Source organism: Camelina sativa, chromosome 9 (assembly GCF_000633955.1).
Source record: "Camelina sativa cultivar DH55 chromosome 9, Cs, whole genome shotgun sequence".
In the NCBI taxonomy this organism is placed as follows: Eukaryota; Viridiplantae; Streptophyta; class Magnoliopsida; order Brassicales; family Brassicaceae; genus Camelina; species Camelina sativa.
In genome coordinates this window covers 12971810-12987752 of record NC_025693.1, presented here as the reverse complement: position 1 = coordinate 12987752, position 15943 = coordinate 12971810, and the positions used below count along the sequence as shown (strand labels likewise).

Below are 15943 nucleotides of genomic sequence, written 5' to 3'. Positions count from 1 at the left end.
CTTGTTTGTAAAATATTGGTCCGTTACTTTGGTTTTGTACGATGAATAAAACACAGTTGCGACAAAAAGACAAAAAAAAACAAAACAAGCAACTAGCAAGACAATCTAACCAAAAAATATATCAATCTGTCGCATTTAAGAATCTTATCTTTTAGACAAGATAGACAATCTGTGACCTACAAGATTGAGGATAAATAATGAGATAAAGAAAAAAGAAGATAAGAAATTTGCATGTTGTACATTTGTATCGTGGTTATAACACGGTTGTCTACTTGTCTTAGCTGGTACAAATTGTCTACATAATTTATTAATTTATATAAATTCTTAGGGACAGATAAATAGGACAAATATACTATAAACGGAATCACTTGAAGACATACTTAACCAACCCAGGAAGATGTGTATACATAAAATAGTCGTCCCAATTGATAATCTTCGGATCAATATAGAAAATCTCGGTCTCCGCTCCTGTCACTGGCAACAGTTTTTGTAAATTTGCCGTATTTGTATCATCGAATCTGCGTGTATTTATACGTCATATTTTGTTATTATAGTTGGATATGTTTATAGTATTAGGTCAGGTAAAAAGGAACCAGCCAGGTTGAGATTAGGACCAAAACTTACATTCCATAGAAAAAGAGGTAAGGCTGATAGAGATCGACAAGCCTCAATACCAAACGTATCTTCCTATTGAGATCCCTAAATTTCTTCTCTAATGACTTAAAAAGTACCATGTTCAGTAACTCAAGCCCCTATACAGGCCAGAATTAGCATACGGATATAGTTAAGCAATTGATGTAAATTCAAAATATAATAAATTCACAGCATATGGTCAGAAACATTACCTTCAGAGGAAGTATATAACGGATGGTCATGTATCTATGGAAACTAGGCATAGAACTCAAAACGTCTACTTTCCCGACCCGAACCACCTTCCCTTCTTTGTTGGTCCATGGTTTGGTTGTAAAATACCTGTACGCTATCTCCGGCATTTTCTCGTTTTTGAATGGATTTTTCATTGAAGAAGTCACATGATAAATCGTCTCTTTCTGTCTAGCAGCCTGAGCAGCCATTGATACTAGCATTGTATTAACAACCATATCCGCAGGTATCTGGTCGTCCATCAAGTACGTCAAACATATCAAATAAAAACAACTCAGTAATATATCTATAAAGTTTCTCTATGTGGGGAACATGATATTAAACAAAACAAAAGAGTCATATATATAATGATGAAAGTAGGTACCACATCCGAAACAGAATTAATATCACCAAGGAAGCATGTGAGTTTTCCAGTACCGTATCCGGCAGCTATACTATCAATTGTCCTATACATTGATCAAAGAGTCGTTACTTCACTATTTTTTAAGACTAATAAAGAAATTATCATCTTATTTTACCTGATGCCCTCGGTCCAACCGGGGAATGGTTCTTTGTAGGTGCTGGTCACAATCGAAGGACGAATTATCACGAGCGACATATCTTCTCTTTTTGCTCCAACAATCATTTCCCCCATTGCCTTCGTAAACACGTATGTGTTTGGCCATCCGTACACCTTTGCCCTATTTTATATATTGTATTATTATTAAAGAAAATTAGAATGAGCTAGAAATACAACTTTGACATATACAGGACCAAATGACCAATGTAAATCATAGGGATCACCTTGCATGTCCAAAATCTTTCATGGCTTTTGTGATGGTCTCGGGGGAGGCTCCGGTGGCTTGAAGCTGGCTAAGTTTCTCCTTAACCAACTTCTGCTCTTGATTGATATCTAGGCCGATGGCTCCGTTTAAAGTCTCACCCATACGGTAAGGTGTTTCCATTACCACTCCCGATTTTTCTCCACTTACGTAAGCTACATATATACATAATAATGTTCTTAGAATTTAAATTATGGACTGGATTTGATTTAGAATATTTTTTTCTGACAGTTTTTTTTTGTCAGTTTCGTGTTTATATATATAGATACCTGTCGACACATGAACAAAGACTTTAACCTTAGCACATCTCTTGGCAAAGTTTAGGGCATTGGCAGCACCCAACGTGTTTATCCCAAGTGCTACATCATATCTGTAATTGATTAACGTATTTTAAAACTATGACATTGTTAGAAAATTTACAAAGTTGAAAAAGGAAAATCTATAAATGATATAAACCGATTTATTGATGCCAACTGGGTGTTTTTAAATAAATTGTTTTATATAGAAAAGAAAATAAAAACTATGATAAAATATATCAATAGTATTGTCCAATATTCCAATTTATTTTATGCGGAATGGATTTGAATTAGAACTCCACAAATTATGATAGAAACATATCTAGTAATGAATAATAGATCACTATCTAAACAGATGGACCATACATGGGTAACGCTATTAAAATATGAATAGACTGATAACGTATTAATTATATATTTGATATCACTATAATATTAGAATTCCTTATGAAGAAGCATTTGAAAACCCTTTTTAATAATTAATTATTACATTTTTTAGCGTCGATGATAGTCAAGTTTATTTCATAATAAAGAAAAAAAAATTGAGTGTTGTAATTCATATTTACCTTTCATCAAAATTAGTAGTTGCAGCTAAATTAATAATGGCATCAAGTTGCTGGACCATTTGATCTTCCAACTCGGAGTCTATATGATTCAGACCCAAGTTGTCAAGGCAAATGTCTCCATTCACAATAGTGACCTTTTCCAAAATAAGATTTAGATTTTGTCCATATTTTTCCTTCACCACCTTGAATAGGTCTTTTCCCAAAATCTATAGACAACATTTGGAACAATTCATGGGTTATATAGCAATTCTATAGACTAGCATCGCTCCACGCTAAATATATTCATCTAAAAAATATGCTGTTAGATCAGAATTTTTTGTCTGTATCAGTATTTTAATATAACCGGACAAATCTTAAACCCAAATTTATGGTAAGTCGAGGTTTCATTCACTCGATATAGTTATGGATCTGTGGTTTATATATATAAAGTATATTGTAGCAACCACAAAGAGGTAATTATTATCTCGTGCCCCTGACTAATTAAGAGGGCAAATCCTCAATTACTATGGTAGGGGGATGTGTGACTCTTTGATTAAATCAAAGTTTTGCAAAGTAAGAAATGATACAAACCTCGTCGTTAAACCTCTCAGTAGCAGATTTCTCGCCTGATGATGCTCTTAGAAGAAGATACAATTTCCTCACCTTTGGTGCAACCCGAAGTATCTTCTCCACAAAAACTGCAGACATGGGTAGTATACTAACATAAAAATTATTTATAACTAATAATATCTAATGTAGAATAACTTTCATTTTTTAATCTACGGGATTATAATATACACACATAGGAGTAGGTAGCATATATATGGTATCGTACCAAATTTTCCCTCGAGAGAAGCAAAAAAAATTATATAAATCTATGATATCCAAATGGAAACAAAACTAACACCCTACAAGGACAGATTCGTACGTCCCTACCTAACAAATACGATGATCTACAAATACTTGCATGCATGGGATATTCTTAATTTCTTATTCAGATATAGTACTATGTACTATCCAAAAATCTTTGCCAGTTCAGTTATTTCTGGGTCGTAAATGGTATAGTGGACTTTCACTCAAACATAAAATGACTCACGTAACTTTTTTTAAATATTCCGCACAACATATATCTGTGGACTGGTTGATAATTAATTCCTACATGACTACATTTATCTATTAGACTTTAGTTTTAATAACTAACCTGTTTTATAATTATGAGAATTATAAAAACTAATCCATTTTTTGCATTTAATATGCTATATTAAGATTTCGACTTTTGTAATTTAAAAAATGCTTCCTAGAGAGAACGTGTAGACAGCGACTATGTAAATGTATATGTAGTATGATTTTATAAGAATTAGATAGCAAATGTACCCCTTAATTACAATTACTAATAAGGTAGACGTCACGAAACTTTATTCTTGATGATATATCTAGAGAGAGAGAGAGAGAGAGAGAGAGAGAGAGAGAGAGATCAGTACTCTTTCCTAAGAACCCGGCAGCTCCGATCACCAATATAGATTTGTTGTCAAGGTACTGAAGAACACTTACGAACTCCTTCTCAGTCGACATATTGTGTGTGGACAGAGTACAACAACAACAACAACAACAACAAAAATTTGTGTGGAGAGTTTAAGATTTCTAATGGCTTTATAGAGACAAACGCTAACGACCGCACCGACACTACATTCCCATAAAAAGATGTTATTTGTGGTTGATAATATACATAATAATTTCAAGGGTGACGAAACAAAACTAATAAATTTAATATCTTCCCCACTTTCTAAACTCTTTTTTTATATGCACCAGAAAAATTAGAAAGTACATGTTTTTTTTTTATAGATAAATAAATATATAATTGAAAAGAGTAGAAACGTTGAGTTATTAAATTCTTTCCACTTAGAGAATGGTCGATCTTTAACCACAAGCGATGGGTTATTAAATGCATATTTAATATCCACTTACAGAACAATCGACGTTTTGTGGGCATCCACAATTAGATTATAGCTTATTCGTACGTAAGTTGTAAGATCTAATCTACAAAGAGTCTAAACAAAAACAAAACTTTATTTGTACATATCTAAGCATCAATTAGTATGTTGATCAGCTTTTTAGCAATTAGCAAGCATAGAGAGAATGTATATTTTACTAACCCTCCTTTACATTCTATAATAATAATATTTTCAGATTTTAGGGATCAAATAAATAAAAGCAATATTTTTTTTTCAGCATAAATAAAAGCAATATATATGTGGTAGTTAGGTATGTCAATTAGGGCCGAAGCCCACGGGCTGGCCTGGTCCGGCCCTGAAAAACACAGGGCTCGAGCTTCAATATATATGTCCAGCAAAAATCGGGCTTTTCGGACTCAGCCCGTTTGGGCTATAAAATTTTTCGGGTTTAACCCGACTGGGCTCGGGCTAGTCCGAAAAGCCCTTTAACAAATATATTTGTACCTTTTTGTTAACATTTTTGTTTGATTGTAATATTTATTAACAATTTATTGTAAATAAAGTTTTAAACTCTAATCCTAGTTTCATATTTACTTAATAACCATACTTAATACTTAAAAAAATTTATTAATGATATTTTATATGAATTATATATTGATTTATTTAGTTAAAGTAATCGAAATTTTATTTAGTTTTAAACCTTTTCTATTAAATTAAATTGGTTTTCGTGAATATAGATGATTTATTAAATTTTTGATTGATTTGTTTTATATTGCTCCTTCAAACACTGCTTTTTAGGGCTTATAAGTTAGAATTTTTGATCGGTAAGATAAGCCCGAAAAAGTTCGAAAAGCCCTGTAGCCCTGTTAGGGCCGGGCTCGGACTTTAAAATATAGGCTTGGAAATATTTCGGGCCGGGCCGGGCTTAAACATATGCTGGCTTTACGGGTTTCGGGCCGGGCCGGGCCAGCCCGATTGACACCCCTAGTGGTACTAGAGACGAAATAACATTTTCATCTATTATATATAAACTTTAAAAACGAAAATTTATTTGATTGGTGGTTAATAAATTGTTATTGATTAAAATTATTGGTTACTATTGATTATTGATTATTATTAATTTAAATTATTGATTATTGATTACTATTGATTAAAATTTATTTGATTGGTGGTTAACATTTTTTTTTGGTGAATTGGTGGTTAACATTTTCATCTACAAGTGTGATTAATACAAAATTTATTTTTTTTATCTATAATTATGATTATTTATTGCATAATTATATATTTATAATTAAGCAATTAATTATAAATACGTATTTTAAGGTGTCATGCACCACGCATATGTAGAGTTACCTAAGAGATAATGCGTTTTTCAATTTGTTAGACGTAACAACAAATTAAAGTGAATTTTTTTTTGGTATTTTAGAATATCGCAAACCAATATAATTTATTTAATTGGTGTAATTAATGCAGATTTTTTTTTTTTTTGGAAAAACACCCTGTTCCTTTTATGTTGCCATTCATCGCCTAAGTATATTAGTTTCTTCTTTTATTAGTTAACCATTTTTCTCTTGTTAGATGAATTGTCTGAAGAGAACAATATTCCCTCCGTTCTAATTTAGTTGTCGTTCTAGGATTTAATTTTTGTTTCATATTAGTTGTCGTTTTAGATTTTCAATGCAGATGTTTGATGAATATTCCAATCTTATCCCTGCTGTTTTAAAGTTTCAACCAATGAAAAAAGTATAAAATATATTAATGAAGGGCAAAACATAAAATTTAATAGTTTACTTAATTTGTATGCAAAAACCTTAAACAACAGTTAAATTAGAACGGAGGGAATAGATCTTTACACCGGCCGGGGAATGTTTGGGATGCATCATGCATGACACCACCATTTAATTTTTAGTATATCCTTTTCGGGATTAGTAGAGTTGGGGAGACACAATCATTGAATGGTCATCTATCGCATATGGTATTGAAAAATAGGAGTTTGTTGCTCAGCATGAGCTGGAAAAATATATACCTTGGGACTATTAGCGATTTAATATACAGAAATTATCAAGCGATGCACTTGCACATGAACTAGATCAAGAGCCCTGAGCAGTTCAGGATCATTTTAAACTATTAATATTTTATTTGATTACCTTTTGAAAAACTAAAATACTTTCGTTGATAACAGTCGCAAATAAGCAACAACGATATCATCTATTTGAATCTATTTTTCCAGTTTGAACGTAGTTTTTTTCGAACTTACAGTGTGTCGTTTACTAGCCATGTGATGTCATCATCGTTGTTTTGCCAAAGTAACTCGTAATGAACTAGCAATGGTTGTTTACTTTTAAACAAGTTTCTAATTTAATTAACCACTGGCACTAAGTAGTCGATCATTACTGACGAATATTGACCTGCCAAAAACGTTGCTGATTATTGATGGATCAGTTAATCACTTAAGCATTTTTAAAATGGGTTAACAACGTTTATGATTTAATCGTGTGTTTTCTTGTAAATTGTAATGGTCATAGACCATGTATATGTACCGTGCAGTTGCATTTTGTTTAAGAAAATTCAGAAACACATGAACTTTGAATGTTTTTCTTTGTCAATTAAACATTAATTAAAAGATAACTCTTAGGTTGGTAGTCCAAACCAGAGGAAAAATATTTACATAGAAAATTGCTGAAATTAAATATCTAGACGAGCGAGCTAGACAATCTACTTTAAAATTCGCCGAGCGAGGAATGTTGGACAATGAGAAGTGAGGGAAGGCGGTCTGAAGCAAGTGGAAATAGTCAAGAATAGTAGAAAAAACAGGCCAGTCCTCAGAAGAATGAATCATTTCTATTTGTTCTGCACAATCAGTCTCGAAGCGCTGACAAACAACTATGTTTGCAATGAGACACTCCATGGCCCAAAGCAGAACTTCCAACTCTGCGTGGAGCGGGGAAGGGCTTCGCCGAAGACATATTGGACCCATCAATAAAGTCTGAGCATCACTATTGCTACACCACCTACCTAAACCTGAATTGGGATCAGATGCTTTCCATGAGCCATCAATTTGAGAACACGGACCCTGGACCGGGTTCACTGAGAGAGCCAAAGAATCTAAAGGGATGGAGCTTCCTGAAGAAACCATTGCCTGAGACTGTGCATCTTCCCATGCTAAGTGTTCACTTACTGCCTGATTAATCACCTCAGCTGGTGCGAGCTGGGAACCTTGGAAAACTTTTTTATTTTTGTCCTTCCAAATCGACCATAATATACAAGGTAACTGATGAAGAGAATCTTGATCACCTGAAAGAGAGGAACCTCTCCAATAGATAAAATCGAGATTCAAAAATACAGAACCATAAGGAAAACCTCCTAGAGAAGCCTGAATCGGAGACAAACCCCAAATTTGACATGAGCGAGGACACTCAAAAAGAGCATGGTTAATTGTCTCACACGCTAAATCACATGTTTTACACCTGGTATCACATTGGACACCTCGGTAAGCTAAGCGATCTGTCACTGGGAGAGTATCAAGATGCAATTTGCCAAAAGAAATGCTTAATCTTTGGTGGAACCTGGAGTTTCCATGCTTGAGCTCTTAAAGCTGTGCATGTTGGATCATAATGTACCTCTTCCACCATCTCCCTAGCCAATCCATATCCCGATCTGACCGAATATTTTCCATACTTTGAATAATGCCAGATCAGTCGATCTGGCTTTAAAGACTTGCTTATAGACATACTCTGAATAATCTGGATATCCTCTGGGTCCATAAACTTCTGAAGAATAGGTAAATGCCACTCCCTAGTGACCGGATTAATTAAATGATTAACCATTAAATTTGGATGCAAAAATCTACCCCAACCATTAGCGGGTCGAGGATGGTGATCAGGAATCCAAGGATCGCGCCATACAGAAATACTTGAACCCGTTCCCACTAGCCACCTTGCACCGCGCATTACTAAATTTTTTGTCGCAAAAATGCTCCTCCAGCCAAACGACGGGGAATGCGGTTTTTTAGCCAATAAAAGATGTTTGTTCCAAAAATACCGACCCTGCAATACTCGCGCAAACGAGGAAGTTGGGAATTGAATCAATCGCCAATACTGCTTAGCAAGCATCATATCATTAAATTTATCTAGAGCTCTAAATTCCAAACCGCCGTTATTTTTGCCTTCACACAACTTATCCCAGGCCACCCAATGTAAACTTCTATCCTTACCGCTTGAACTCCACCAAAAATTTGAAATAGCACTCGTTAACTTGGATGTTAATTCCTGAGGAAGTTTAAAACAGGACATGGCATTGGTTGGGATTGCCAAGGAAACTGATTTAATCAATACTTCTTTCCCACCCTTTGTTAAATATTTCACCGACCAACCATCCACCCGATCATCCAACCTGTCACTAACATAGCTGAAGATCTTATTACGTGAACCCTCAAAGCTTTCAGGATACCCAGATAAGAGTCCATTCCCCCTTCTTTAGAAATACCAATTACGGTTTTAAGCTACTCTCGAACTTGTTTTCGTACTTTCTTCCCAAACAGAATAGACGATTTTGCTAGATTGACCTCCTGACCGAGGCTTTACCATACTGACCAATGATATCCATAATTGTTTTACACTCATCCTCTTTTGCTTTACAGAAAAAGAGACTATCATCTGCAAATATAAATGGGAAATAGGTGGACAATCACGAGCTAACTTTATACCCGTAATATTCTCCTCCCTCTCAGCCTTTTTAATATTAGCTATCAAAACCTCCATACAAAGAATAAACAAATACGGAGAAAGAGAGTCTCCTTGACGTAAACCCCGCTCCGGGGATATTGAACCTTGGGGCTGACCATTTAGAAGGACTTGATAAGAGACTAAACTAACACACCACATAATCTAAAAAATTCATTTGCCATCAAATCCCAACCAACGCAGGACCGCTTCCAGAAACGACCATTCAATCCGTTTTAAATGCTAGAAAATCTTAATTACACTGTCGATTAGTATTTAACCCATGAAACATCTCCTGGGCAATAAAAATATTATATGTAATCAACCGTCCAGAAACAAAAGCCGACTGAGTTTCTGAAATAAGGGAGGGTAAAATTTTCTTTAGCCGAAAACACTAGATTTTAGAGATAATCTTGTAACTTACATTACAAAGACTAATGGGCCTAAATTTCACAATTCTTTCTGGCTTATCCACCTTTGGGATAAGACAATTATTTGTTTCATTTAATTTATTATCAAACTTACCATATCGAAAAAATTCTTTGACTAGAGCTACCAAGTCCCCTTTTAAAGAGTGCCAAAACCACTGATAGAACAGGGCCGTCATTCCATCTGGTCCTGGTATTTTTCCGGATGCATAGCAAACAAAGCTTTACGCACCTCTGCCTCAGAGATCTCCCTCATTAACTCCCTATTCATACTCTCCATAATCAATGGGGTTACTTCTTGAACCATCTCTGAAATACCACTCACATTGGACTCACACTGAACCATCTCCGAAAAATAAGAAGAAGCAACATTCTCCATACCGGAATCAGACTCCACCCATGAATATATCAGCACCATACAAACCAACTATTTTATTTCTAACACTCTGCTGCTTAGTAGAAGCATGAAAATACTTTTGTATTCTTATCCCCTACCCGTAACCAAAATTTCCTACTGTTCTGTTGCCAGTATATTTTCAAACTTTGAGTATTTTTATTTATTTAAATATTTTGTTTAAGGATTCTCTCACTAAGAAAAAAAATGGAACTTAAATGTAAGCGTTCGTCGGCACCATGTGGAGGTTGGTCTACACTGTTAGGATTTTCGAGGATATCGAGTAGGTGTCGGTCGACACCAGTTGGACGTCGGTCGAAGCCATATTGCCAGTGTTGGTCGACACTTTCCCAAGCAGGCAGCTGATGTTGTGTTTTCTTTGTGTATTGTCTGATTTGTTTGTTATTTGTTAATCATGACATGTAGAGATCTTATTGCTTGTTTGTATAGCCCAGTAGATGGGAGGATTGCTACACTAAGTATTTCTGGAAATACTTACGCATCTCTTTTGTGTTGCGGTGTAGGTAAAGGTAAAGTGTGATAGTAGAATCAAGGCGATGAAGAGGAGGATGTTCTAGAAGCTCGGTTGTTTGTTTTACACTTCTGCTAGGTTGCTAGATTGGAACGTTGTGTCTAGAACAGATGTTTATGTTCCTATTTTTGTGAGGTTGTTTCATGCTTTTGGTATTGTTGGATGGTTATTGGTTATTCATTTAATGATAATGGTTATGTTGTTGAATGTTATCCGCTGGTTGTATTTGATTAGGGTTAAGATGTTAGTGAGTATGAGATCACTAGTAGTTATTGTATTAAGAAAACAGGTTGGGTTGTTTCACAACGTATCCACCATAGCAATAACAAGCCACAGAGAACACGAAAATCACACAAACATTCAAGGGAATCAATCTTACAACTCATAGAACACAAAACAGAGATTCTCAAGCTTAGATAACCATAGTCATGCACTCACCTCTTTCAAAGGAAGATTCTGACAACCAAAGACGAATCCAACACCATAGCCAATCCTAACACGCTATGCAGAAACTGCACTTACTTAACTTAGCAAACAACTTCTCCTCCTACAGCCTCTCTAGAACTGCTCTCAAATGTATTGCATGCTCCGTAGGACTCTTGGAGTACACTAGAATATCGTCGATAAATAAAATGACAGAAATATCTAGAAACTTCTAAAACATACTGTTTATCAACCTCATAAATGTTGTTGGTACTTTAGTCAACCCGAAAGGCATCACCACGAACTCATATTGCTCATACCTCGTCCTAAAACCCATCTGCCTCATCTATCATAATTTGATGGTCTGTGCTTATGGATTTCCATTTCAACTTTATACAGTACCTATGGCCAGCTCTTGCCAAAGCTTTGCCTCCTGGAGATGCAATGGTACCTGCAAATCGCTTCCCCATCTCCGGACAGCCGCCACCGCTGCTCGCTCACTCCAGCTTGGTCAACCAGCAAGAAAGTAGGGTTTCTTCTGGTGGGCCTTGTCTTCTTTGTCGGCCCATTAAGCTTATCAAAAGCTAAGCCCACTACCAGTAAAACCAGGTCAGACGTTTCTAAACTTTTGCAAAACCCATTAACAAGTTTTCTTCGATATGTTGATTGTAAGGACCGAAGTCTACAACCTCTATCGACATCCTTGTTTGGGATACAAGATTGGCAATTCCAAATCCCTGGTTCAAAGTAATTCTGCAACAAATTCTTATCATCTAAGCTCTTGGCTATTGGGAATTATGCTTCTAGTTTCTAGCCACACCAATAGATTAAGGAATAACGGTATTATGACCCCGGTCTCACGGACCGTTGGTTACCGAAACCTCCTCAATCCTCTGCTTCCATTCTCCCTGTTCACTGAGCCTAGTCATGTTCAATCTACCAATTGCAGGGATAATCTTCCTAACTCCATTCTCAGGTCTGTTCCTAATTTCTTTGGGTCAAGTCAAATACAAGCCTTGTGTGGACTTCTTAATCTCTATGTCCATTGGTTCCACTAGAGAGAGAACCCACCTGCTCTGTTTCAGCTTCACAACCATCATAGGCCAATCCTGCTCCCACCTTCCAATGCACCCAAATTGTTGTGTAATCATGGCTGTTCAGATCAGAATTCAAATTGTTATTGGCCTGACCTCGGTCACTTCCCGACAATTCTAGCTAGATACCTCAACTCCCAACCTTCTGCCACCAATGCTAAGACCTGGATCCTATACTACAAAGCAGTTTCAACAGATGGTCTAGAGATTCTAGTTTGGTTTTTGAAACAAGTTTCAACCGATTATACTACCATAATCACATGTGGTATGGTCTCTTCGCTATTTCAAATAGCAGTTCTCGTACCGGCGAGAGTCACAGCCATACTCCCTCTATCAACGTCATCTCGTCTTTATTGGACTTTGACTAATGCGTCTACCATCGACCTGTTCGTGGGAGACTGTTTGGCAACCCTTGACCTCACATGTCTCAAAGTGCTTGTTAGCCTTTTCCTCATAGCTCTCTTGGAACCTTTGTCAACCTTTTTCTGTTACTTTTGTATGGCATTGGGGAATGTCTCACTTTGTTTTGTTGTATTGTCTGGGATTCTAAAATATCTTTCTCTGTACCTGGTTTGATTTTAAATGAAATCAAGTATTTGTTCAAAAAAAAAAAAAAAGATCAATCTTGGATAACCAAATAGCATCTCTCAACTAATCCAACAACTCATCAATCCTGGGAAGAAGGTAGTTGTTCTTCAAAGTGACCCGGTTCAGACCCCAATAATCAATGCACAACATCGGCTCTCCCCACGGTAAAATGCTAAACGAATGAATCCCTTTCTCAACAGATCTTCCAGCTGCTTTTTTATCTCTATCATCTCTGCTGGAATCATCCTGTAGGGTACCTTAGATAACGACGTTGTCCACTCTCATTGCGTAACTCCGCCCTCTGCAATGGACCCTCAAGTCATCACGAAACACCCTCATGAAACTCCGGACCTACGACTCCTCAGAATCCATCGCCAGGCCCCTTTACACCAAAAGCTGACTGAACTCCAAGTGAAGCTCACGAACTGACCGAGTCCCCTACGTAAACTGTAGGAACCGCATCTCCATTCGGTCTAGTGTCTCGTGAGGAAAATATTTGCGGTTGAACTCATCCACAAAATCAACCCAATTCATGTCTCTCTGCACTCTCCTGGCAGCCATTGACCTCCACCACACATGAGCATCATCTGCCAAGTAGTAAACCCCTATGGTTACCAAATACGCCTCAGGACACTTGAGAGGTAGAAGTTGCATTCCATCCTCGTCATCTATGCATCAACCACAATAGGGTCAGTACTCGGTACCATCAGAGAACTGAACCATACCGATCCTACGTATCTCCCCCAGCATAATGTGTGCTGTGAATGATCTACTACAACTGCAGCCATCAGCTGCGGCACCTTTGCCACTGTCGGCGGCACCACCAGATTCAGCACCAGAACAGCTCCCGGAAATTCGGTCATCTCGACCAGAGGCTCCACCTGCTGCGACCCCAGCACCTGGAAGCCCAGCTCCACCAGCCTCAGCCATCACACTTGATCCACGGTCTCACAATCAATTGGGCCTCTGCCCCTACCACGATCACGATCGCGTCCACGACCATGACTGTGTCCACGACAAGCAACAGCACCACATCTAACCATCTGCACTACCAAAGACAGAAGGCTAAGCACACAATTCAAATGGCACACAAAAGTACATGTTTTACCGTGGAATCTCATTGAAGGCTCGACGAGGATATTCTAGGTCTCCATGCCACACATCACTGATTAACTCACATAATCAATCAAGCATGCAATCTAAACATCAACGCACAAAGTACATAGCAAACCTGTACCTAAAACCGTAAGGGCTATGATACCAAACCGAAACGACTCGACCCATTTTTTGTTTTTAGATATAATAATTCTCTAGTGATCTCATACTCATTAACATCCTAACCCCAATCAAATACAACCAGCGGATAACAGTCAATATAATAAACCAGTATCATTAAACGAATGAAATTAATTAACGAATAAACCAGTATCAACTCCACAATACCAATAACATAAAAAATTCATAGAACCAGTAACTTAATCATTCGTTCTAGACAACCATGTTCCAATCTAGCAATGTAACAGAAGCATATACCAAACGATCGAGCCTCTAAAATATCCTCCTCTTCATTGTCCTGATTCCACGATCATACTTTGCATTTACCTGCACCACAAATAACAATTGAGATGAATGATTATTATCATAAATACTCAGTGAGGCAATCCTCTCATCTACTGGGCTACACAAACAAGCACTTGAGATCTCCAAATATCAAACAACAAATGACACAATCAAACCAGGTGTAACACCCGCAAACCAATTTTTGGTATTTTGGTAAGGGTGTCGATCGACACCTTCTAGTGAGACATCGATCGACACCAGTTATGGCCGGTTTGGTCGGTTCAATTTTAACTGTCCGGTTTGCGTGGTTGGTTTAGGGAATCCCTAAATCGAGTGTAAAAGAGGGGAAACGACCTAGGGTCGTGTTTTGGGGTTATTTGGCCGCTTTTAGAGAAAAAGAAAGAGAGAAAAGTGTTCTTGAGCTTTTGGGAAGAGATTGAGAGATTCCTTGCTGTTCTTGGGAGATCTAAGGCTGGGAAGGTGTTAGAAGCTTGCTAGGAGTGAGGGAATTCGTCCTTGTTGGTCAGAATCTTCTTGAAAGAGGTGAGTGCATGACCATGGCTTATCTAAGCTAAGATCTCTAGATTCTATGTGATTTGGTGCTTATGTGGTTGTTTCTTTGAGTTCCCTATGTTATTTCGTTGCTGTCTGGGCTGGGTTTGGCTTCTGGGAGTGCAAGGAGCGGATTGGAGAAGCTTGGAGGCGAGATTCGGAGTTTCTGATCGAGGGAAATCGCTGCTCGGCATCGGTGTCGGTCGACACCAGTTGGGGTGTCGGTCGACACCAACGCGAGGACGGCTCGGGACTTTAGCGAGTGTCGAACGATGCCATGTGGAGGTGTCGGTCGACGCAAACTAGGGTTTTCGGGAGTGTCGGGCAGGGTGTCGGTCGACACCAGTTTGGTGTCGGTCGACACCAGATAGTCAGTGTCGATCGACACCATCTGGTGTCGGTCGACACCCCTTGTTCAGTTACGATGGATGTTGCATGCTATGTATATTGCCTGGTTTGTTTTATTGATTGTTGTTTGTGGCATGTAGAGATCTTATTGCTTGTGTGTATAGCCCAGTAGATGGGAGGATTGCCTCACTGAGTGTTTATCAAATACTCATGCATCTCAATTTGTGTTTGTGGTGCAGGTAAAGGCAAATTGTGTAGCGTGGAATCATGGCGATGAGGAGGAGGATGATCTAGGGTCTCGTTTGTGTGGTGTTGGTTATATTATTTATGTTGGAACCTTGGTTAGAGTTGTGATAGGTTGCTGGATAGATTGGATAGGAATGTTATTGTATTGATGATGTATCGTTTCTGTATTATTGGTATGTTTCCGCTGTGCATATTGGTTGTTATTGGTTTAATGAGGAAATGGTGGTTTGGGTGGTTCAATTAAGTAGTATGGGATGCTTAATTATATGTTGTACTTATTATTAAAAAGAAAAAAAAAGGGGCGGTCGTTTCATTTTGGTATCACAGCCTTTACGGTTCTAGGATGGTTAAGTGGATGGTTAGAGCGGTTAGGAATTTAATTGGGTGAATTATTTTCTTTTTGCTTGATGCATGATGTTGTGTGATGGAATTGATTATGAGTAGTTAGTCAATTTGCATGTGGTATGGAGTCCTAGTATCATCCTCTTCGAGCCTTCAATGAGATTCCACGGTAAGATGTGTGTTTGTGTGCGGTTTTGATTTGTGTACTTAGCTTTCTGT

General features: G+C 37.5%; 1 protein-coding gene across 2 annotated transcripts; it reads right to left on the bottom strand.

Annotated features, from left to right (window-relative positions):
• On the bottom strand, positions 206-4230 carry LOC104710913 (fatty acyl-CoA reductase 3-like). Of its 2 annotated transcripts, none has more exons than XM_010427567.2 (10): positions 4026-4230; positions 3136-3242; positions 2566-2771; positions 1973-2073; positions 1666-1858; positions 1401-1562; positions 1247-1328; positions 846-1112; positions 625-752; positions 206-518 (listed from the first exon to the last, which is right to left on the bottom strand). In XM_010427567.2, exons 1-10 carry the CDS (start codon positions 4114-4116, stop codon positions 365-367), a joined length of 1491 nt encoding a protein of 496 aa, XP_010425869.1. In that variant the 5' UTR covers positions 4117-4230; the 3' UTR covers positions 206-364. The 2 variants fall into 2 exon arrangements, with proteins under 2 accessions (XP_010425869.1, XP_010425870.1); XM_010427568.2 differs by having other exon boundaries at positions 206-474; positions 4026-4229.

Excerpts from the sequence above, each read along its gene's own strand:
- LOC104710913 (XM_010427567.2), bottom strand. The coding sequence starts at position 4,116 with ATGTCGACTGAGAAGGAGTTCGTAAGTGTTCTTCAGTACCTTGACAAC. Across the intron at positions 1,113-1,246 it reads TTAATTCTGTTTCGGATGTG|ATACCTGCGGATATGGTTGT; the intron begins GTACCTACTTTC and ends ATGGACGACCAG. Across the intron at positions 753-845 it reads GTTATATACTTCCTCTGAAG|GGGCTTGAGTTACTGAACAT; the intron begins GTAATGTTTCTG and ends TGGCCTGTATAG.